Here is a 24,803-nt window from a genome sequence, read left to right as displayed (position 1 = left end):
AAAGATGTATCTTCCTGTTCCGTTTGTTATTCCCTTGAAACCATTGAAAACCATCAGGTTAAAACCAAGTTTTCTGTATCTCCACCACCGTTCAATATACTGGTAAATTCGATTGCCAAACGATAAAACTAAATTCTACTATCCCATTAACCATTCGATAACGTCATTTGTCAAGTTTCGTACAATTAAATCTTCAATAAATGATTCTTTAGGGAGCAATTTGAAAATCTGCCCATTCAATCTGTCTTTTCAGTTTGTCAATATTATACTTTTTTAAGTGTATTAAATTCCATTGGTACTACTTTAGGCGTACAAACTTTCGCGAGCAGAAACTTTCGCGAGGACGAAAAATCGCGAAATTCACGACATTTACTTTCGCGAATTTAACGGAAAAATATTTTTCGCGAGCATAAACTTTCGCGAATCAAGACGTAAAATTGAGAATTTTCATATGAAAAAATGGCTTAGAGGGACTAATACTTCTTAGATTGGCTTGAAACATTTGTCCTTTGACTTATTAGTCTTTTAGCAGGCTAAAAATAGCCATAAAAGTTACATTTTATTCAAAATTTGAAGTTTTACAGATTTTCTATTTTGTTAAGAATTTTTCGCGAGCATAAACTTTCGCGAATGGCCCTTCCTAGAATTTTTAAAGACATTTACTTTCGCGAAAAGGGCCAAAATTCGCGAAAATCGCGAAAGTTTCTGCTCGCGAAAGTTTCTACGCCTAAAGTAACTTTATGCAATTTTGGTCGGTATTCAATTTAACAGAAACTAACGATTTCTCTCGGTAATAAAAAAACAGGACTAAATTTTCATAGAAATTTCTATATCTAAAATTGGTTATGTAAAATTTGAGTATTTGTTTGGGTAAAGGTTTCCAGTTCCGCCAAAACTAATACACTTTAATGGAGCCAAGTTATGTATCGATTGTTAAAAAGTGGGTAAAAAGTACTTTAAATATTTCCTATCCTAATGGGTTATTCTCCAGTCGACGTCAACTCGATCACTTTATTAAGATGAGGGTTTAACCAATCAGATGTAATATCGTCTAGATGGTTATCAAAGTCCACTAAACTCTGGTATGTTTTGCTTCTCATCAGATCACTGGAACACGCCAAAGCTGTCTCTCCTCCAACAAGATGCCTACAATAAAGAAACAAAAAATCATTGTACAGTATACCGAGTTTATCGTTCTACATCTGCTATTTGAGCTTTACTATATACTAAGCTCATAAAAATCATTATCTGAAATTCAACATGTGACGATGGATAAACAAGCAATATGCTGAATGGACCTACCTGATAATGAGAATCAGATAAAAATAGGACAAAATAGCAAGAGATTGACAAAGTGTAACGAGTAGTCCAAAAAATTAGGAAAAACTAATGAAGCAATTTTACAAAAAAAATCCAAAAAAATTATTGACCCAAAGACGAACGGACGGACGAAGAACGAACGAACATTCGGTTAATTTAAAGGACCTCCACCCACCTGGCTAGGTCCAAACATTCAAATCTGTATTGTTCAATATTATTACAGTCGAAAGAATAACAGCAAGTTAACCAAGGGAATTTTCGCTCAATGTAAATTTCTTTCAAAGAATATATTTTCCCCAACTCAAAGATCCATATATACAGTGAAGTCTCTGTAATTCGAACCTCCATAACTCGAATGTCTCCTTAACTCAAACAAGATTTCTAGTCCCCTTCAGTTAATACCTTATAAACCTTACTTCGTATTTCGAAATTTCCTTAACTCAAACACATTTATATTCCCCGTGTGTTTTCGAGTTAGGGAAACTCCCATGTATTAATACTTTCCTTTAGGTGAGTCGTAATGACTCATGGGAATCATGGACTGGTTGCGCTCTAGTAACGACTTCCGGTTGCCTAGACGCCAAAATCTTCAAAATCTTTCAAAACTTTGGACTAATAGTAAGTTGTCATTAGCACGCAGTGGTCCTGATTACCTAATACGTTTTGAAGCGCGCGCAAGTGGAGACCGGCCTTGAGACTGTAAAATGGCCTATGGAACTAAAATGGAGATGACATTTCCATAGAAACATTATAAAGGAAGTTTAGGAAGACTTACCAAGTTGGATTTTCTTTCCATTTATTATCTTGCATTTGATAAAGCTGCAAATAAAAATAAACGTTAAAAAAACACGACCTTATAAGCGAATGAGCTATTCTTTAGTCCCTAAGTAGCATTATTTCTATGGTTTATTTGTAGTTTGCCAGAAAATCGGTTTTCAGGCCTTCAGAGCAACCTGAGCTTACGCTCACATTTTTCAAAGTATGAGGTTTCTTAGACGGTTGACTTTTCGCTCTGCCTATTCTAGCTGTTTATAGAGTAGTCAAAAACTTTAAAAACTTTGCTTGAAAAAGATGATTGAAAGACGTCAAAGAAAGGCAATGAATACATTGACTTCAGACAACCAACTTTATACTCACAATAGAATTTAAAGCAATCAAAGAATAAAAACAATAAAATACCTTCAGAGCAGTTTCTTTGCAGTCGACATCCATTTTCTGATTATCAATCTGTAAAAGATTAAAATATATTTTTTTTTAATCATTGTCTGAATTTTCAAACAAGACACAAATCTCGATACTACTAAAGGTATAGATAGATAAATGATCGCATTCCTAACATTATAACTTTATCCATACTTTTGGTGTGCAAGTTTTTGGGTTTCTTTGTTTCTGGCCTTATTTGCCATGATTTGAGCCAATCATGTTAGCGAAAAGAAATTTCTATATTTTTTAACCTTTAAAAATTTTGAATGGGTTAGGGTTAGGGTTAGGGTTAGGGTTAGGGTTAGATCTTCAATACAAAATCATGAAAAGTTGACATACCATCATTAATATGGAATTTTGTGAGTTTTCAACAAGTTTCTCTCCTATCTTGTAAGCGATAAAATCAGGACTGGAAAAAAAAGAGGGAGACGGTTAAAATAAGTCTAAATCACACTTATTCAAAATAATATAATCAAATAAAAATAAAAATCGAATGACAAAATTCAAGTTGGATTATATATAACTTAATAAAGAATCAACTCTTGACGAGAAACAAAAACCATAACAAAGAGAGAATTTAAATTAGGTGTCATTTTGAAAAATTGTGAGAAATCTTCTAGTCTTTGCGAGCTAATTTTAAAGCATTTTGAGAAAACCCTCACAAAAAAATAGAATCCATATTTCTGTAAAGAAACAAAAGCCAGTTCTGAAGACATGGTCTTTCTCAGCAAAAGGGTGTTGTTGTGTAGCATTTGACGACTTATTGAAGAATGAGCTCAATTTTTGAGATAATTATGATACCAAATGGGTAACTAAATGTTTCTCTCCATGAGATTCATTATCCCTGAAGAGGACTACAGTTATACTGTAACTTGGTCTAATGTCGACATCCCTAATCTAATTTTAACACCCTTTTTATCAGCTGAAACTGATAGAAGGGTCAAAACTTTTTCTTTTGCTTAGTGGGCAGGGAGAAATAATCCTTTTTCAATCAGCGATTCAAACTTTCATATTATTCCTGTCTCTATTCTAAAGAAGGGTGTCGGAATTAGACGAGGGATGTCGATATTAGACCTACTTACGGTAATAAAGTATATTATTATTTTTTTTTCTATTTGGTTGAGTTGCAGGTTATTATTCAGGATGAAGAATGAAACTTACTCGTTGTCATTGTAATTTTCATTGCCTTGATAATAACCAGCAATGACGAGTTGATTGCTTCTACAGTAACTGTCAATCTATGAAAAAATAATAATTATTATTAATTTTAATAGGAAATCTAAAAGTAACTCTGTGTAAAATGATGATTTACTCAATATCTTGTGCAAGAGTAAGTTGACTTTTGTCACTAACATTTTAGACGAAAGAGAGAATCATATATGAAACAAATACAGGCCAAAAAACTAATTCTAACAATTAACACATTTTCCCTGATTTAAGTAAATTTACAAAGGACAACTAAAGTAAAACTAATGACCAAAATTGGCAGCTCATATAAATCCCTGATCACGCTCTCACATCAAAATAAAACCATTTTGACCATTTCCTGGCCTTTTGTAGTCTTAAAATGGACAAAAAATGCCATTTTTGCCGTTTTTTGCTACTACTGCGAATCAGATACCCCTGGGGCAAACAGTGGATTTTTGACGTATGGACCTAAAAATTGCGCAAGAAGTCTTACAATATGATAAATTTTGATAAAAAATTGTGACAATTTTGAAAATTCAAAAAAAGTATTTTTTCATGGTTCCAGTTTACACCCTATTCTAATCTTGTCATCATATAAAAAATATTCTCTTATTGCGCCTTCACACCAACAAGAATTTTCTTATCAATCACACATCAAGGATCATTGCCTTGCTTATTCAGTGTCTCCCAAAACGAGCAGCTATAAATTGTTTCAATCTGTCTAGAGTGTAGGCTTTTTCTCATCTTCAACTCCCAGTGCTACAAATACAGTCAGGGAAATCCCTCAATTGCGGTAGTAAATTTTTACTGCAATTGCAGTATAAACGTCAATTTTACAATTTTCATATACCGCAATTGCAGTACATTCAAGAATCAGAATTCAAGATTCAATGAAAAACAGGCAATTTTTGAACATAATTGATCATATCTTTTTAACGCACAGACAAAATATTTTTTCCGTAGATCAGATTCTTTTAATAAAGAAAAAATTTCTTCTCGTACGATTTTTTACAGTCGATGTTTGTTTGTCTTTGTCGACCAGCACTATATGTAGTCGTTATAAGCCTTTGTAGGCTAAACACGAATGAAAACTACCGCAATTGCAGTATACCGCAATTGAGGGATTTCCCTGCCTGAAATAAGGGATTGTGACCTGGTTGGTGATTTTTGGGAAACAAATTTATGAGCGAAGCAGCTTTGCTACATTGTGTGCACGTACCTTTACTTTAACTTCTATCCCATAAATCACATCTTCAAACTGATGATTTTGTCAAAATGACCTTGAATGTTTTGGCTTGAAGCCGCAAAAACTTCAGAACTTTCCTTGGTTTGGTAGCTAGGACTGCGAAAAATGCCGTTTTAAAATGGTACCCTCCTACAGTGAGTAGCAAATAAATTACCGGAAACCGAGACGCTTAGATTCTGAAGTTGATCAAACTGGCCGCGCAGCGCAGGCACGCATCTAAACAGTGGTTCTTCGGTTTTAAATGTTTATTTTTTGCTGTTAAATGGAAAAAAATTAGTTTGAACGGTGAAAGAAAGGATCTTCATCATTCCTTGACTTTAAACAGCAAGTATCAAGTATGGGGGCGGGGCAGGGCGGGCGGGGTGGCAGGGTGTTGTGTTGCGCGGTTTGTGTGGCGTATAGCGTTTTATAAGGCTTAAGACCCTGTCTCTCTTGGTCTTAAGACCCTGTCTCTCTTGATAAAACAATTAACAAATAAAATAGATTATAAAGATTACCTGATTAAGAGCAATTTCAAGCATTGGTGCTAGTCCAAGACATTGATGAAAAAGTGGAATTGTATCAACAATTCTCAAAAGATCACTTGTGTGTTTACATTCTTCAGCCAACAAAACACCATTGACAGCTTTATGTGGGTATTTACATGCATGGAGGAGAACCTTAGAGTATGCTCTTGGTGATAAAGAAACTTTCATAATGACTAGATATAATTGTCTTGAGAAAAAATAAAAGTGAAAATCCGTCAAAAGTTCTTTTTTTCAAGAACACGCTACTTGGGCTACCATATTTTTTGTTTTGATGAAAGAAGGCCATTGTTACGTTCACCGAATTTTGCTAATTTTTTATGTACCACTATTGAAGGAAAGATTAATATAATTGATATCAAAGTCGGTGTTTGAACCCAGACCTGTATCTTAAAATGGCGCGAAATCGCACCATCGCACATGGCATCAAGTGACATGGTGCATGTGTTGCGTCGTAAAGGCTGAAAGGTAGATAGGGCTTGATAAAACGACTTAGGTATACATTCGCTGAATTGTGTGGTGTTGTATGGTTCTTGAGCTGAATGTTCATGTAAGATCTGAATGGTTATCTTATTTCACTTATTTAGAAGAAGACTTTCTAAGATCTTTTTTCTGACGTCTGAGCAAAATTTTAAATTCTTTCTGAGAAAAAGCCAACCTCGTCGTCCCCTGTGTGTATTACACAAGTGTTTCAACCGGTATTCCAACAAAGCCATATTTTGGTTTGTACAGAAATTTTGCCCGCTCAAATCATCACAACAAAATGGTTAATCTCACTAAAGCAAAACATTGCGGCCACGGCATTTCCACGACCCTGCCTATGCCCCGGACAGTCCGGCAGTTACAGTCAGGACCTCATTTCACTTTATCGATATTACGCAAACTGCAGTGTGCGCTAAATAATCTTGGTTTCGCTTTCGATTTCAAGCAAAGGTCTTAGCAACAGGGCGCGCGTACATAGCAACGGGGCTGGGTAGAAAAATCTAAACATAGAATTCAAAAAAAATACCGATCATCGTATAGAGCACTAAAAAATACTCCCTTTCTATGTTTAGTTTGTTCTACCTTGGATTATAACTGAAAATATCTTCAAAAAAACCTCATTCCGCTATCAGCCGCACGGTAATCTTTGCCCGCTTCAATTCTTAGATAATGAATAAGAGAGGTGTGCTTAGCTAAGCCGTGCTCGCGGGCGATAAATTTATGTTTACTTATCTTGTATATTTTAGTGGTATTTATCCAATGAGAAAGATGTTGACAAAATATGCACGGCGTTGACAAAATATGCACGGCATTGATTATGACATCATTAAATATGTCAATGTCGATTCAACGCGCGTTAATAATAATAATTCGTAGATAGTTCTTTTTATCTTGAAATTTAGAAATACGAGAAAAAAAAGATCAAATTTGATATTTGTTTCCTATCTAGATTATATTAGCGTTAGAATACGGTAAATTTTCACGAAAAATATTTCGCGATGGCGGTACGCCCAATCACGCCCACGGGAAAGTTCCAATTTTTAATTATCGGGAAATCGGGGAAACCGGTTCACAACGTGGATAAAAAACGTACGGAATGAAACCTGATAAAAGGTTTTCAACCAGATTTATTCAGATAAAGCTATAGAGGTTCATTACTTGTGGATTTTAAAACCTACATAAGCAAAAACGAAAGTTGTTGGGAAGGAAAGAGTAAACGCAAGACAGAAGGTTTGGTTTTGTTGATCAGGTATGTTTTTATTCTATCCGAACTAATGTTAAAAAAGACCAAAGAGGTCCTGACTGGGCAGTTACATCAAAATGCCTCGAAAATGTTGATATGAAAATTGCGTAATCAGAGAACGTATATCTCGCTCATTATAAAAAGGCCGAGACAAACTTTCAATAATTGAATTGTAACATCGAGTTAAGTCTCTTTTGTTAAGTCACCAGGGGGTAAATAAAACAGACCTTGATACATTTATCGTTCGTTTCAACTTGACCATTCGTTTAAAACTCAGCGTCCCAAATATTTGGGGTAGGTAAAATATGTACAAAGAAATTCATACTTTTCCAACTTGGCAAATCTTTAAAAAAGAAGCGAACAATAAAATATAATTACCCTTTCCAAATAAACCTCTTCGGTGGCGAGCGTAGTCTACTCTGACGTAATTGTAAAATTTATGTGATGGGAGTTTGACATAGTAATGTAATGTTGTTTGGGGAATTATGAAGTTCTCTGGAATTTCGATTGCATTTATTCAGGTTGATTTTTTATGACTTCTGATGGTACTTTTTCTAACGACTTTGATTACTCTGTTCTCACACTTATGTCTTTTTTTTTCGCGTCCTTTTCCGTGATTACTTTTATTTATATTTTTAAAGACAGGTAAGAAGGCATATTGATGTAACTGTCCGGGGAAAATGTCTGGGGTCTGAAAAAAATAACTTTTTCCCCGGACCTACGTCCGGGGCTCCAATTTTTGCGCCATAAATTTACCCCACAAATACAGTGAAATTCAAAAAAAGTGAGAGATTTTTTTTATAAACTAGGCAAGGTTAATAAATTAATTAAAAATAAAAAAACTAACTTTACTTACCTTCAGTGAAGTCAAGTTTGAAGATATTCTTTATTAGAAAAACAGTTAAAAGCAGTCAAAACGCAATTTACCTTACCTCCTGAGTTTGTCTTTGTTATGCTAAAATATAACAAACCTTTGTCATGCTGTCTAATTACAAAAACCTCCAATCACTACTTCTCCACCATCTTGTTTCACTTTAAATGCCGTGTTTTAAAATTCCTTAGCTACATTATATGTAGGGAAAAGGTTTTCTCCAGGTTTTTTCAATCCCGGGATTAAACTACGAGGGCGGTTCCGCCCGCTTATTTTTCTTTCGGCATTGAGCGCCCCGGGGATACTTAACAATAAAAGAGATTTTAAGATTAATGTTGAAAAGCATATTTTTTCGATAAATTTAGGCGATACTCAACAAAAAATAAGGTGGTTTTAAACAAATCTTTGACAAATTGGCGTTTCTTTCTGTTCTAATATATGCAAATCACATCGAAAAAAAGAATATATTTCCGCCTTTACTTTCACTTTCGCTTTCGTGTAACGCGATTCCAATTGGATGAATACCACTCGCTAACAAATTCTGATTGGCTGTAAGTCTTTAGCTTCGGGATTCTGATTGGATCATTTCCCGCGTCACGGTTGAATTTTGATTGGTTGAAAGTTTCTGAGCGTGAATTCTGATTGGATGAATACCTGAAAAGTAAACAATAGTATGTAAGTATTTTGCTTATCAAAACCTAAAGATTTCCAGGGGGTTTTATTTACTTTGCATGACGATAATTAAGCCTACAAAACACCGAGAAAAAAACCCAACATAGAACAGGTGTATTTTGTAATGTAGAATATGATAGCGTGAATCTTTTTGAAATTCTATGTCAGGATTTTTTCTCAATGCCCGGTAACTATGCCCGGAGTACCTGTTGCTAAGACCTTATGTTAAAAACGAAAGCGATTACGGCAAAAAGTAGCGATTTTCGTAATACCTCAAATATTCATACTTGACTGTACTGACCTTTCTCTGTCTGATCAGGCAGTTACATCAATATGCCTTCTTACCTGTCTTTAAAAATATAAATAAAAGTAATCACGTAAAAGGACGCGAAAAAAAAAGACATAAGTGTGAGAACAGAGTAATCAAACTCGTTAGAAAAAGTACCATTAGAAGTCATAAAAAATCAACATGAATAAATGCAATCGGAATTCCAGAGAACTTCATAATTCCCCAAACAACATTATATTACTATGTCAAACTCCCATTACATAAATTTTACAATTACGTCAGAGTATACTACGCTCGCCACCGAAGAGGTTTATTTGGAAAGGGTAATTACATTTTATTGTTCGCTTCTTTTTTAAAGATTGGCCAGGATGGAAAAGTATGAATTTCTTTGTACATAAATTACCTACCCCAAATATTTAGGAGGCTGAGTTTTAAACGAATCGTCAAGTTGAAACGAACGATAAATGTATCAAGGTATGTTTTATTTACCCCCTGGTGACTTAACAAAAGAGACTTAACTCGATGTTACAATCCAATTATTGAAAGTTTGTCTCGGCCTTTGTATAATGAGCGAGACATACGTTCTCTGATTACGCAATTTTCATATTGACATTTTCGAGGCATTTTGATGTAACTGTCAGGATCCATTTTTCAGCTTTCGGTTAGATTTTAGAATTTGATTGCTGAACAAACCACGCTTGAGATTTAAGGTTCAAATACAGGCCTCACACACGAAACGCCAAAATCAGGACATTACAAGATCTTTTGGAAGACGGCGTTTGTCCACGGAAGAATATTTCAATGAATTAGAAAAAAGCCCGTGCGATCAGCGATTCTATAAAAAGCGACCGCGCAGCCTGTCTAGGGCGTCCGGGGTAGTCTCTCAAAAACAAATAATACGGACCCCGGGCACGCATCAAAAAACCCCGGACTGTCCGGGGCATAGGCAGGGTCGTGCATTTCCCTGGATAAAAGTTCTGGTCACGTGACCATCCGTGATTTTAGACCAATGAAAACACTTCATTTCCCTGGATTAAAGGGGACGTCAGCCCAAATTTTTGTCACACATTTTCTGTTACATTTAGAAAATTTAGAACAAGACGATCAAAACGAGCTATATATTATTGAAAATTTTTTTCTCAATGTGTAATAATAGACGTTTGAAAATTTCCCTTCTTTTTAAATCTGTGACGTAACAAATGTTACTTCTATTTTTTAAACAACATTTGTTAAACAAGATTTTCAGTAAAAAGAGAGAGATTTCATAATTATTAAACAGAAAAGTCGATCTGCTTTCTTTCCTTCAGAAAATTTTATCTGTTCATTAGTTTTATCTAGTTTATCTATACTTGGCTGAAATACGATCTCTTCTGAGTATAGAATTAGTGCCTTGGAAAATGGAGGATCTCTGTTCTAGAAATCGCTGGCGAAAAAGAGCAGATATTTGTGAGTTATTCGGAGTAATTTGTTATTAAAAGAAAGAGGAGGGGAACATTATCTACGTCACAAATTTACTCTCCTTCGTTTATTTTCTCCATTGTAGAGTCAAAACAATAGAAATTAAAATTTGAATAACTCAGCCAAAAAAAAAGATTTTTTGTTCGTTCTTTTTGCAATCACTTTTTTTTCATCGTAGGTATCTTCTCTAAAAAAATGGTAAAAATGATATCCCAAAGCAGACGTCCCCTTTAAAGTTGTGTCTACACTAACATGCAGGAAATGGTTAGAAAAAGAGAGAAAAAACCGGGGGTCAAATTAGATTTTTCTCCCTTCTTGCGGCAAACATAAAAGAATTTAAGAGGCCATTTATTTAAGAAAGGGGTGTTATATCATCAATAAATTATGTAAGTAAGTGATATTTTAAGTAACAAGTTCATTAACAATTTCATTAACAATTTTATTTTGAAGTTTGTTTTTAAAAACAAAACCCCCTTGCTAGCTACATGATAATCTCATTTTCTTAACTTATGGACCCATTTGGAAGTCTTTGTAATACAGATCATTTGGCAGTGTAGTTGCAGCCTATACAAGAATTGGAATCTAAAGTCTGAAGTCGTAACTCCTTGCAAGTGACCCCGCAGAGAAATTTTGATAGTTATCAGCGTGGCTGCCATTTTGAATTTCGATTTTTTTTCTCCTGTACTCAGCAATTTAGAGGTTGTTCGTAATACGCGATTTGGCTTACGTGTAACACTTGTGATTATTGGCTTTTTTATTCTTACTGATAGCGCTATTTGATACCCTGGCATTGTCTGTTTTTCGAATGCGTAAGATTACATAATTCAAATATAAAACATCAGATTTCATTTGTTCTTAGATTTGAAGCCATTGGGCTCTTCCTCATTTCTCATAGTTTTTGAGAATGTTAATTTCATTAAAAGCGCCGGGTTATTTTTTCATAAATCCCTTTAGAAGTTGCAGCGTGTTTTTTTGCTTGTTAGTCAAGTAAACGATATATATAGCGCTTTCGCAGCATTAATCTTTGATATGCATTTTCGCGGGACGCTAGTGTGTGACTAACTGACAGGGGGTGGAGTTCCTGTATGCAGCTGCAATAAAAAAAAAATCATAACTGCACTCATAAAAAGATCAGGTCTTTTTTTACCGTTTTTTGCCTAGACGATATAGCAAACATAATAAGTAATAACACAAGTGTTTCGCGTAAGCCAAATCGCGTATTACGAACAACCTCCAAATAGATGATATCAGATTTAGATAAATGCAATGCATTCTGGTTTCTAGGGACTCTCAAAGGAATTATAATAGATCAATTATAATAGATTATAATTCCTTTGAGAATCCCTAGAAACCAGAATGCATTGCATTTATCTAAATCCGATATCGTCTATTGCCGAGTACAGAAGAAAAAAATTGAAATTCAAAATGGCGGCCAAGCCTAGGCTGATAACTATCAAAAATCCTCGTTTTTCAATCAGCTATTGCAGCTCCATAAATCAATGAAATAATTTGAAATAAAAAGTAAACTAACCTTATGAATACCTTTCATGAATCCAAATAAATAAAAGTATTCATCTAAAGTGAAGATTACATTTCAAACTAAAATGATTTCCAAACCAACCTAAAGTCAGTGTCCTGCCAACTAAAAATTTCACTGCGGGGTCACTGGCAAGGAGTTACGACTTCAGACTTTAGATTCCAATTCTTGTATATATAGGCTGCAACTACACTGCCTAATGATCTGTATTACAAATACTTCCAAATGGGTCCGTAAGTTAAGAAAATGAAATTATCATCTAGCAGGTTTTGTTTTCAAAAACAAACTTCAAAGTAAAATTGTTAATGAACTAGTTACTTAAAATATCACTTACTTACATTTATTGATGATATAACACCCCTTTCTTAAATAAATGGCCTCTTAAAGTCTTTTATGTTTGCCACAAGAAGGGAGAACAATTTAATTTGACCCCCAGTTTTCTCTCTTTTTCTAGCTATTTCCCGCATGTTAGTGTAGACACAACTTTAATCCGGGGAAGAGAAGCGTTTTCATTGGTCTAAAATCACGGATGATCGCCTGACCAGAATTTTTATCCAGGGAAATACTGTGGCCGCAATCTTTTGCTTTAGTGAGATTGACCACTTTGTCGTTTTGATTTGAGCCGGCGAAATTTCTGTACAAACCAAAATATGGCTTCGTTGGAATATATACTGCTTGAAACACTTGTGATAAGCAGACTGTGCCTTTATTTGGCTGTAAAAAATTTCTGCGTTGGTAGAAATTTTTCCAACTTTCAACAATGATAGGAAATACTTATTTAAACAAAATGAACCAGCGCATTTTTTATCTTTCTACTTCTTCATCTTCAATGAAGCTCTCAAAGTCAAATAGAATTAAGCACAAATGATATTCTTATAATTGTGAAATGTTGTTTGCTTTTGTTGCTACGGTGGAGTGCATGACGTAACTCGCGCAGCAAGAAACTCAGCTTCTGTTGGCTGATGATCATATTGGACGTCTTGGCATTACCACCCTCAAAGGAGCGCCTTTATCGTTCCGTAACTCTGTCCACCATTTTAGATGAGTTAACAATAGATCCAAAAGGGCGCCTTTATCAAGGAAGATCATTTTGCTTTGGTCTCGTGCTCTGGCTTTGGGATGTCCTAATGTTTTCGATTGTTTTCAATGGAAAATCGTAAGAAACTTAAGTTTACAGGTGTCATTTAGTTTTTGCTGGCAGGATCCTGAATGGCTTTCCTAACTGATTTTTTAATCGATGTCAAAAATATCTTCCAGAATAAGATGGTAAAAACTTTAACATCTTGCCACAGTAAAAGAATTTCATAGGCACCACTAAGTAAGTTTGCAGATTGGGGATTCCAATTTATTTTTGTTATCACCTTTCTCCTAAATTATTTGCAGCAGGTAATTTTGATCTTAATGTGTTTTTGTTATGCTTTATCTTTTATTCATTTCTTTGTAGAATTATTTTATATTATCAATTTTTACATAAAAAGCACGATGTCCCCTCGAGCGTTGAGACCAAAAAGAAGTTTGATAAATAGTGATTTTGAAGGTTATAAACTAAACACAGATGGCTTAAAAGCAACATCTAAGCCACTTTTATCAAAAGTGTACCAAGTAAAGAGAGATCCAAATAAATTCACTTTCAACTATGTCAAGCGTCAGCTAATGCACAATCATTTGTTTTTCAATCAATGGAGCAATGATATCTTTTTTGTTGATGAAAACTTAAACATTGTTCTTATACAAGCTGAAAAGGTGAGTATAAAGAGAATTTATTTTTTTTGTCTTTAACATTCTTCATATCCTGTTATGTTCTAAATCACAATTCAAAACCCAAAAACTAGATCTCAAAACCAACTTGTGGGTTTTATTTTAGGCTGAATTTCAGTATTATACTGTTGCCAAACTTGAAAGCCATGGAGAAGATCTGAACAGTTTCAGTCCAACAATTTCTTTTCCAACAGAAAATCTCTGCATCACATCATCAGGATGCGGTATTCTTCATTTGATGAAGATTCACAAGGATGGTCAATCAAAGCAATTCCGCCCATTAGCCACAGGACTAATTCATGATTTCAACACACCCATATCCATTCTCAATTCACATCACGACCCAACAACCAATATAATACATGTTTTGGTTCTTTCCTTAAAAGACTTTGAAGAGGATGAAAAATCTGTTTCTTACGCGCTTTTGCATTGGCTTCAAATATCAAACAGTCCAAATGATGACGTTGAAAGTACTGTCCGAAATTGGAAAACTTTCAAAGGCCGTAATTTGCCACGTGAATGTTGGCTGAGTGAGGATTACACTGAGTTGTTTGTGGCTTCAGAAACTGAATTTGAGTTGGTCAATGTAGTAACATATGGTAAGAAAAAGTCATATTAGATATTCTGTTACCAACTATAAGTACATTAAAACATTTAAACTTCTTCTCTTTGTGGCATATAAATATATTTCTGCCTCAAGGAAATGAGTGCTGCTATGAGGGTCTGTAGAGTTTTATCTCTGAGTTTTAACATGATAATTAAAGACTAGAAGCCACTGAAACCCTCCAAAACAAAAATATCCAATGAAATAAGTGGGACTAATTTTTGCCTGAACTCTAGATTCTGAAAAAAATACACAAAATTCTCAATATGAAGAAAACCTTCATGCAAACAAAAAACCAATCTGAACCCATACTTGCTTTATTATATATAACCTTTTATCTCTTCCCACAGAGAGATTGCACACTGTAAGTTCACAAGATGAAGCTGAAGATACCATCAAATACTATCATTGGCATCAATGTAAAGAAATGCTGACCATTGTTTTCGACCTCACACTAACTCAAGATGAGGTGGAATGCCAATTTCTTCACAACTTTTTGTCCATTAAACTGAAAACTGGTAAAACTCTGTTGGAAGGGACATTGGAAAAAATGATTTTACAGGATGCTTCAAAATGGTATATTCAAGAAGGAAGGTAATTCATAACTCTCAAAATTCATCTTTGGCTGCTGGTATCAGTCAATTGATCTTCACATAAATTGATCTAAATAAATGTCACACACTTTTCATGGTCAATTTCTAATGGATTTGATATCAGAATAATTCTAATGAAAGGTTTTCCTCTAATTGATATAATTGAGAACAAAACCCAATGTAATTTCATCAATCTTTTTTTTACAGATTAGAAATCGTGTTGGTCAAGAAAACACCGGGTGAGTTCTGGTCATCGGTCATTCCTGATGAAAAGCACGGTGTCCATGATATTGAGGGAGAAGAGCTTGAAAGAATGAATCAAATACATGAGCAGCTGGAACACTTAACTTCTGAAGGCATTCAAAGGGTACTAAGATATTTAAACTTCTAAGTTTATTTCTTTTTATTATAAGACTCTTTCTACTCTTGAACCTGCTAATATCCAACAGGAACTTGAATGTAAAAATTCAATATTCCTGTATTTTCAATGCAATACGCTATTTCTTTTTTTCTTAATACGAATTTACTTGTAATGTGATTTTGTGGTGTAATAATTCTATCTAAACCTTCACCAAACTGGTTGCTTTACATGTTCATACAATGCCTTGATAAATTCACTACCATCAAACCGGAAGGTTATTAGGGTGCATACCATTTAGCCAAAAACCCCAAAAAGTGAAACAGAGGGTTTAGCGAACGCATTGATTCATTTAAAAGTTTACCTAAACAGACGATCAAAGCCAACAGTCTTTTTTCTGTGTTTTCTTCGTTCGCTAAACCAAGGGTTTAGCAAACAAACTGCACCATTTGATTTTTTGTTTTACTAAACCATTATTCTAACCAAGCACTACATTTTGTTTACGCTAGTTCACTAAGCGCACGCATGCATAAGCCCTAAGCTTTAATGTTTTCTTCTGCTGGGTTACCATTTTGAAATTCGTTGCTGTGACTTTAGGCAAGATCCTGGAAATCGAATTAGCAATGTAACAGCTTCTGTGTTTAGGTAAACAAACCCAAACCATTTGCAGTTTAGTGAAACAGTTTCAGTTTTTTGGTTTTGAACATTAAAAGGTATGCAACCTTAATTTTTTTTTCTGTAGGAAGAAAAACATGCAAAAGATTTCAACATTCAACAATTAGAGGAATGCGATGAGAATTTAGAAGAAGAAATCAAAGTCTATAGTATAAACATCACAAATGGAAAAGTTCAATTAGAGGTGTGCTTTGTTTACGTTTTTTTTAATAATAATATCAACCCAGCTAACAAAAATTGTTATTTGAAGAAATGCAATAATTTTAACTTCTCCTGCCCTTCTCCTGCCCTCTCCTTGCATCTTGTTAGAAACAATTATAAATGGGAGGTATAAATCAGGATTATACTAGAAACAAATCCATAAGTGATGTAAATTTTTTTTCTTCTAGACATCACTTGGTGGCCAAATGCTGTTTTCTACATCAGTACGTGAAGATTCAGTTCCCCATTTTTGTTTACGTTATGATGTTGATGGAATCCTATGGCAACCTTCTCGTAGCAAAACAACCTTTTGGGTTCACATTGCAACCATAGATGCCTTTGGTTATGTGCTAGCGTCTAAACAGGAACATAAGTTTGTTGGTTGTTCGCCTGATTTCAGTTATGCTGTGATTACAGATTGTAAATCAAATGTTTATGTATACGAGTGTTCTCAAGGGCATTCTAAAAAGCGTGCACAGTATGTTGCAAGTTTCAGAGACAGTGATGAAATTTTTGGTTGTATTGTTGCAAAGAATAAATTATGTGTATTAACAGATAACCATGTACATATTTTAGAGCTACCTGACCCAAATATGGATACAAATGAGCGTTAGCTGGATTATTCTTCAATGGAATTTATTCAAAGACTTTCTTTTGAAGGATATTTTTACTGGTACTGATAAATTGATTTGAGCCTCACATTCTAGACCACAATACTACAGAAAACTAGCTAATTCGTCTTACTTACATTGATTTTTACAAAAGTAAATACTTTAACAGCCCTCAAATTTCAGGTCGTCATTCGGCAATACCGACCAAAGAGTGTGTATGATCGGCAGTTCATTGCCAACCATAATCATCAATAATCTCAGCAGCAGACCATTAGTGATCTTTTTGGTCAGCAAATCCGACCTTTGAACCAAACATTGTAGCTTTCAAATAGAAAAAAAACGTTGCCGTAGCCTTTAAACAACTTTGCTGACCTATAATTGAGCTCAGATCAGCATTGCCGACCTAAAAACGCCTAAGATTGGCCTAGATTGGCAAAATTTTACCGACTTGTTACTACTTGTTACTACTTGAAATTTTAGGTCTGCTTTAATGAATGCTTTCAAGGAATAGTGTGTTAATGTTATGGTAATGTTATTTCGAATTGTCTAGTGCTGGTATACTCTAGTTGTACATTTTAAATATATTGTGATGGTAAACACTCTATGTATTTTTTTAAGATATATTGAATGCTCATACCATACTCAAGCTATGTATCTTTTTTAAGATATATTGAATGTTTTTCTTCTTTAATCTCCTTCCGGTTTTCTTAGTTCCATCTGTCTTGGGCCAAGTGTAACAAAAAACTAGTGTACCATGAACTGATTGTAGAATATTTATTGAGAAAATTGGAAGGTGCTTGATTTTAACACCCCCTTCTCACAGACCCACTGGGAACCCTTTTCCAACTGGAAAAATTGGTAAAAATATCGTTGCCAGTGGAAAATTACATTCTAGTTTTTGTTCCCGCTGAAAATAATTAGATAAGCAAATCCTCGTTACAAAATATTATGCTACTTTTTTTGTCCCACTGAATTTTCTGGCTAGAAATCAATGGAATTCAAATCTCCAGCCATAGAAAACATGGGAATATCGATCCCCGTCGACTATTGGTCCATTATATTTACCCCCACATTTACCCAAGAGGGTCTGTGAGAAAGGGGTGAATTTTACAATTTTCTTTTACAGAATCAAAAGCGAAAATAAAATGAGCAACAAAAATTACGATGTTATTGATATTCAAATCAAAGAAGAGCCTGCACCCTACCAATCAGATGATCCACAGATTTGTTCATTCAACATTAAAATAGATCATTCTGAATATGAAAATTACCACAAACCTTTAACAGAGTTTCAAAACAATGGAATGTCACTTATGTCAGAATTGCAGATGATCACCGATCTATCGATATTGAATTGCTATGATGGTGATTTAACGGAAAATATTCAGGACAATTTTCAGCGGGGTTTTTCCAATGAAATACAGACAAATAAAACAAAAAGAGATGAAGCAAAGATTAACTTAGAGGAATTTAATGAATCAAACTTGATTAATGATGAGCTGCAGAAATGTAACGAGAAGCTGCCAGTCAATAGTTATTCAAATTTTGAATCAATAGTAGACCAGAACACAAAATTAAAAACAGCCCCTGTTGAAAACCAAAGAATTTCTCAAGAAACATCAATCCAAAATGAATCCAAATCTTTTGAGTGCACAGAATGTGGGGAATCATTTACACAAAAATATAATCAGCATATTAAAGTGAAACATCAACCTTTAAAGACTAGATCAATCAATTCCAAGATTAATAATTCGGATATCAACCACTTTCAAGGGAATCAAAAGAAAACTTTGAGGCAACCATTCCGGTGGAAAATTTTGGAATGCAATGTTTGTGGGCTGAGGTTTGCGGAGAATAATATACTTGCAAAACACATGGTCCAACATCAAAAGGCGATACTCAAATGTTCAATTTGCACAAAAACTTTCAGCACTGATTCTGAATTATGAGAACATCTTCACAAACACAAGAAAAATAACGAAAAGGCTGATAGTTACACTGATAAAAGTATCAACAAAATAAAGATAGATAGAAACTGCAAAGTGATGTTAGAAGATATACAACTTCTTAATTCAAAAAAACATGCTATAAAAGAGAGTAATCAAAAGCGTTCTTTGCGTCAACAGTTTCGTTGGAAAAGTTTGGAATGTAATGTATGTGGGCAGAGGTTTTCAGAGAACAAAGTTCTTGCAAAACACATGATGCAACATCAGAATGCAATACCCAAATGCCCAATTGGCGAGAAAACAATTTTTGACAGAGTTTCTAATATGGACAAAGACTTTGAAAAACATGACAACAACATACTTCCGACCATAGTAGATAGAAACGGTGGTAAGAAGATATTGGAAGATGCCCAGTCAACTGAAACGGCTATGATTATAGTTAGAGATGGTGCAAATATTTCCTCAAAAGATAATCTTTGTCAATTCTGTGGAAAAAAGTTCTCCAGAAATGCCAGTCTGAAGCTACACAAACGAACTGTACATGAAGGTGTTCGAGATTTTAAGTGTAAGGTTTGTGGAAAGAAATTTACGAGCAGAAAAGGTGTGCTAAACCATGAGCAAGCTATCCATCAAGTTATACACACTTTTGAATGTGAAATTTGTGGTGTTCAATTTGGATCGAAAAGTTACCTCACTATACATGTTAAGACGCATCAGCTGTGATAAATGCGGAAAAGGACTTTTGAGAAGGTCAAATCTTTCAAGACATTGTGTAACCCATACTGGTATTTCAAATTTTTCAATGTGAGATCTGCAAGAAACAGTTTACAGAAAAGAGTTCTCTGAAGAAACATGAAATTATCCAACGAGGTACAATGTCTTTTAACTATGACAAATCTGGAAAAAAATTTATTAGTATTAAAAAAGCATTTTCAATGTAAGACATATTGTAGAAAGTTTTAGCCTTCTAAGCTAAATAAATATTGGAGTTTGAGCTTTTTTTGCAACCCTCCCTTAGGGGGACTGAAATTAGAAATTGTGATTATTATGACCCTCAGCAGCCCTCAGAGGGACTTTGAAGGTCCAAAAAAGGCACCCTTAAGGGCAATACATACCCTAACCCTCCATTTGCCTATGTCCCCCTCTCTTGGACTAAGAGTCACTCACTTAGGTCGAAAGGAGTACTGGAGGACAGGTGTTCAAGTGGTCAAGGTTAGATTTTGGAAAAGCTGAAAAATAAGTCTAACGGATGGCTCTTTTTTCAACCTTAGCGGCACACCCTTGTTGTTTAGCCTCTACAGTGGATCATTAATTCTCTCTTATTCTTATCTTCAATGTGAAACACCTTGTCATCTAGACATTCTGTATCCTTTTCATTTTTTTGCATCAAATTCAATTACTCGTCTGTATTATAAAACTTCAAATTTCACTCTACTTCTGTTTTATTTTTTTCAGCAATCTAATAAAAACTAATAGACAAATAAAACGATGTTTCATCATGATGATATTGATATCCAAATTAAGGATGAGATTGAAGATGATCAACAAAACTTTTCATTCAGCATAAAGATGAATCGCACTGTTTGTGATCTACTTTACCACAAACCTTTCATATCAGAGTTTGAAAACAATGGAATGTCTCTAATGGCAGAATTACAACTTATCACTGATCTATCAACACTGGATTACTTTGGTGATTTCCTAACCGAAAACGATCAGGATTTATATATGGAGGAGCAGTTCGCAGATTCATCCCGATCATTGATGAATGGAACTAACGACGAGTCTGTTAATTATGAATTTATTGACCTGACTTCAGATGAGAACACTGAAGTACCTTTTAATAATCTTGACCTACACCAAGAAGTCTCAGGCTGCACACCAGCAGTTAAGGATCGCACCACATTCGATATGGTATCTCCTGCATTACCAAAAGGAAACCATAACTTTGCTAAGCATAGAAAAGATGAGCTACAGCTAATTGATTCCTTTGAACTGCAGCAAAGGGATATTTCTGGTTGCACACCAAAGGTACCAGCAGTTGAGGATCGCACCACATTCGATATGCTATCTCATGCATTACCAAAAGGGAACCATAAGCAAAAACAAGATGATCTACAGCCAATTGATTCCTTCAAAAGCACCGAATGTGGTAAATCATTTACACGGAAATATAATCTCAACAAGCATTGTAAAATGAAACATAAATCTAAATCAATCAAGAAGAAGGTTAAAACCATGCAAAGAAATCGAAAGCGATCTCTACGTCAACGATTTAGCTGGAAATGTTTGGAATGTAATGTTTGTGGGCAGAGGTTTTCAGAGAACAAAATTCTTGCAAAACACATGGTACAACATCAGCAAGTGATACTCAAATGTCCAATTTGTGAGAAATCTCTCAACACTGATTATGAAATGGACAAACATTTACAAGTACACGAGAGCTTTAAGAACTCTGATAGCAATTTTAAACACCATAGTAACATGACCCAGACCTTAGAGACATTTGATAAAGAGGCATTAAAAAAAGCAACAGCCACAAAAACTACAGATGTTGCTCTGATGACATCTAAGAATATTGCTTATGATCACTCAAAGGACCACCTTGGTCAAGTTTGTGGAAGAAATTTCTCAACTAATGACAATCTCAAAAGACACAAACAAACTGTTCATGAAGGTCTCTCAAAGGACCATCTTTGTCAAGTTTGTGGAAAAAATTTCTCAACTAATGACAATCTCAAAAGACACAAACAAACTGTTCATGAAGGTCTCTCAAAGGACCATCTTTGTCAAGTTTGTGGACAAAACTTCTCAACTAATGCCAATCTCAAAAGACACGAGCGGACTGTACATGAAGGTGTTCGAGATTTTATGTGTAAGGTTTGTGGAAAGGAATTTTCAAACAGGAGAGGCATGTTAAATCATGAAAGAGTGATTCATCGAGGTATAAAAGCTTTTGAATGTGAAATTTGTGGAATTCGATTTGGATTGAAAAGTAACCTAACCAGGCATATCAAAATTCATCAAGGTACGGAATCTTTCAGCTGTGAGTGAAGAATGTGGGAAACGATTTTCGACCAATTCAAGTCTTAAAAGACATCGTGTAATGCATACTGGTGCTTAACCAATCCGATAATAATACCTTAAGGGAAGAAATTTTCGCGGGAATTTAATTTCGCGGTTGGTCAAATTATTTTTTTTCGCGGGAATTTAATTTCGCGGTTTAGCGATTTTCGAAAAATTCGCGGGAATTTAATTTCGCGGTTGCAGGATATTTTTGGCCGAAAGCGTTATTAAATAAGCAAAAAACCTGTTTTAAGGCTTGAAATAGTACGAATTTGGGAGAATGCGTGAAATAAATTAAATTTTGCGGGAATTTAATTTCGCGGATTGACGATTTTGTAAAATTTCGCGGGAACTTAATTTCGCGGTTTTAGGCAAAATCCGCGAAAACCGCGAAATTTTGTTCCCGCGAAAATTTCTTCCCTTAAGGTAAATAAAGTCAAAAAGTAGTTCAAGTCTGTAAAGGCACCATGTTACACTGGAACGGTACTATAGCATCTTAAAAAGTTGATCGGTTAATAAGAGTCAAATCTTTCGAGGCATTGTTTTATCTTTACTGTATTATGATTGTTTTTCATTTTTATTGCTTTTTTAAAATGATCCATTCCACAACACCTTAAAACTCAATTTTATATTGCTTTCTAATATTTGGCTATTCCAGAAATTGTATCCCCTATGTTGAGGAGTTTTTGGGAACCAGGATCCCCCTGGATTTTCTCATTATTTGGGCCACCCTAAATTTTCGACCTCGTTTTACTGACACGTCACACTTTTTATTTGTGTCTTATGATCGTTTGTCTTTTTAATTTTTTATTCCTTTTTAAATGATCCGTTCCACAACACCTAAAACTCTATTTGCATGTTTTTTATAAGAATATGCAAAATTTTTGAAGCCTTTGGATGTTCTTAACTTTTTGAGATTTAAGCCTAAAAATGTTCTTAACATGTTCTTAATTTCAACATTTTGTGAGTATGTTGGCTCATTTTCCTCAGAAATTGGCTGTTTCAGAGTCCGCAAAGTTTTAAACTGTTCTTAGATTGTTCTTAAAATTTGGGCCATCGAAGCTTTCTTATAATCTTGTTCTTATAATATAGTTTGCTCTTATAAAAAACGCGTAAGTTGCATTCTTATATAGTACATAAATCTCAGTCAATATTAGGTTTTGAGCATTCTATTATTCTTATAACGTAAAAATACCAGGGGCTGCTCTGGGGAAATTTATATCTTTCTTTCCAACTGTCTATATTTTCACATTATGTTTCTCATTTTCAGCAAAAAGTAATAAAAATAACAAAATTCTTCAGATAAAAAATTTGGTTCAACCAATCATCAAATGGCTTGGCATCTTTGACGACAACCCGATGTTGACTGTGTTTTCAGCATCCATTTATATTGGTTGTCAATCACGTGATCTAAGTACTGGTATTTTTGTAGCCGAATGAAGTTGATATTCAGTATACAATCAGTGGTACTGTTTTTCCATCAAACGATCATGCAAATGGTAATTTTGATTGATATAATGGGCTCTTCCAGAAAAAAATTAATATGGGGGGTGGAGTATATAACATTTTTTGGAAATTTACCCACCCGGACAAAAAATCAACTGCAAAACCGTACAATGAGTTTTCAAAATGATCAGGTATGGCTGAGCACAATGATTCTCCTTTTTTAACCAAACCTTGTGGCCGGATAGCTCAGTCGGTAAAGCATTCGCCTTACAATCTAAGGGTTGTGGGTTCGATCCCCGGTCACCGCCGACTCAGCATATGAGAAGCCTAGATGAGGTAATTTGATCTAGGTGATAAGTTACTGGGAGCTCAGAGAGTAGGTGTTGCGCTACTCCACCTCAACATTCGACCTCCCAGTTCTAGCGCAATTAAGAAAGGGGATAGACTCTGGCGCTGCCGACAGCCACCATGTGAATATACTTGAAGAACATAAACGGGCTGTTGCATGAAGGTAAATTGTTCCAATGCAAAGAACGATTTTTGGACCTACCCCGGTGGGGTGAAGGTCCTATAAATTAACCCGTGTTCGTTAGTTCGTTCGTTAGTTACCAACTTTTCTCGAGATTGGCTCATTCAATTTTTCTGATTTTTTGCACAAAGGTGCATTACTATAAACCCTCGAATGTGACGGAGCCCGATTTTCGAAAAAAAAATTTTTCCGGCCGGTAGAACCGGAAATGTCCCGAAAAAAGCGGTTTTTTGAGATTTTCTCGAGATTTTATCATTAGTTTTTTGCGATTTTTTGCCCATAGATGCACATTAATACTGCCGAAAAGGTGTCGAAAACCGTTTGCCGAAAAAAAATTTTTTCCGGTCTGTAGAACCGGAAATGTGCCGGAAATCGTCATTTTTTCACATTTCCGTCACATTTTTTCAACTTATTTAATTGTTTCTTTACAGAAAAATGTTCTTTATGATGATGCCCAAAACTTAGCATCGTTTGATTTCCAAAAAAATCATCCTTTGAATCCGGAACTCCTTAAAAATCGCCGGAACAGCCGAAAACCGGCGTAAAACGGTTTTCCTTCATTTTTTCAACTTATACTCGATAGATTTTCATGATTTTTTGCACAATGATGTAAAATGGCAATGCCCAAAATGTGACAGGGCCCAATTTTCGAAAAAGAAATTTTTCCGGCCGCTAGAACCGGGAATGTCCCGAAAAAAGCGGTTTTTTGAGATTTTCTCATTACTTCCATTAAATTCTAATTATTCGTTTTATAAATAGGTAGGTCCATTAAAGTATTACTTGTTCAGTTGAGCATTGTTCCGATAGAGAAACAACGAACTGTTCATGATAGTATCAAAAGCTTTGTGTGTGGGAAAGATTTCTTAATTTGAACAGTGTCTCAAGAGACGAGATGTTTATGATAGTATCAAGAGTGTTGTAATGCGTGTGGAAAGGCCATCGTGACGAATCCTCGAAAACACTAACAAGAATTTCAAGGAAC

At 34.8% G+C, this 24,803-nt stretch overlaps 3 protein-coding genes across 3 annotated transcripts; 2 read left to right on the top strand and 1 right to left on the bottom strand.

The window, feature by feature from the left end:
• Window positions 1–843: 843 nt before the first annotated feature.
• On the bottom strand, window positions 844–5,760 carry LOC136814813 (ER membrane protein complex subunit 8-like). Its single transcript, XM_067071239.1, has 6 exons — window positions 5,455–5,760; window positions 3,685–3,761; window positions 2,863–2,932; window positions 2,500–2,547; window positions 2,096–2,139; window positions 844–1,146 (listed from the first exon to the last, which is right to left on the bottom strand). The coding sequence occupies exons 1-6, from the start codon at window positions 5,650–5,652 to the stop codon at window positions 981–983; spliced, it is 603 nt and encodes a 200-aa protein (XP_066927340.1). The 5' UTR covers window positions 5,653–5,760; the 3' UTR covers window positions 844–980.
• Window positions 5,761–13,482: 7,722 nt separating this feature from the next.
• LOC136814812 (nudC domain-containing protein 1-like) lies at window positions 13,483–17,272 on the top strand. Its single transcript, XM_067071238.1, has 6 exons — window positions 13,483–13,777; window positions 13,899–14,391; window positions 14,747–14,990; window positions 15,197–15,356; window positions 16,090–16,206; window positions 16,412–17,272. Exons 1-6 carry the CDS (start codon window positions 13,517–13,519, stop codon window positions 16,835–16,837), a joined length of 1,701 nt encoding a protein of 566 aa, XP_066927339.1. The 5' UTR covers window positions 13,483–13,516; the 3' UTR covers window positions 16,838–17,272.
• A 2,967-nt stretch (window positions 17,273–20,239) lies between these two features.
• Window positions 20,240–22,146, top strand: LOC136814811 (zinc finger protein 16-like). The gene has a single exon (XM_067071237.1). The coding sequence runs from the start codon at window positions 20,269–20,271 to the stop codon at window positions 21,832–21,834; it is 1,566 nt and encodes a 521-aa protein (XP_066927338.1). The 5' UTR covers window positions 20,240–20,268; the 3' UTR covers window positions 21,835–22,146.
• The last annotated feature ends 2,657 nt before the right edge of the window (window positions 22,147–24,803 follow it).

Source organism: Clytia hemisphaerica, unplaced genomic scaffold (assembly GCF_902728285.1).
Source record: "Clytia hemisphaerica strain Z4C2 unplaced genomic scaffold, Clytia hemisphaerica genome assembly, whole genome shotgun sequence".
Lineage (NCBI taxonomy): Eukaryota > Metazoa > Cnidaria > Hydrozoa > Leptothecata > Clytiidae > Clytia > Clytia hemisphaerica.
Note: the sequence above shows the minus strand (reverse complement) of the source record. Positions and strands in the feature narration are given on the sequence as shown.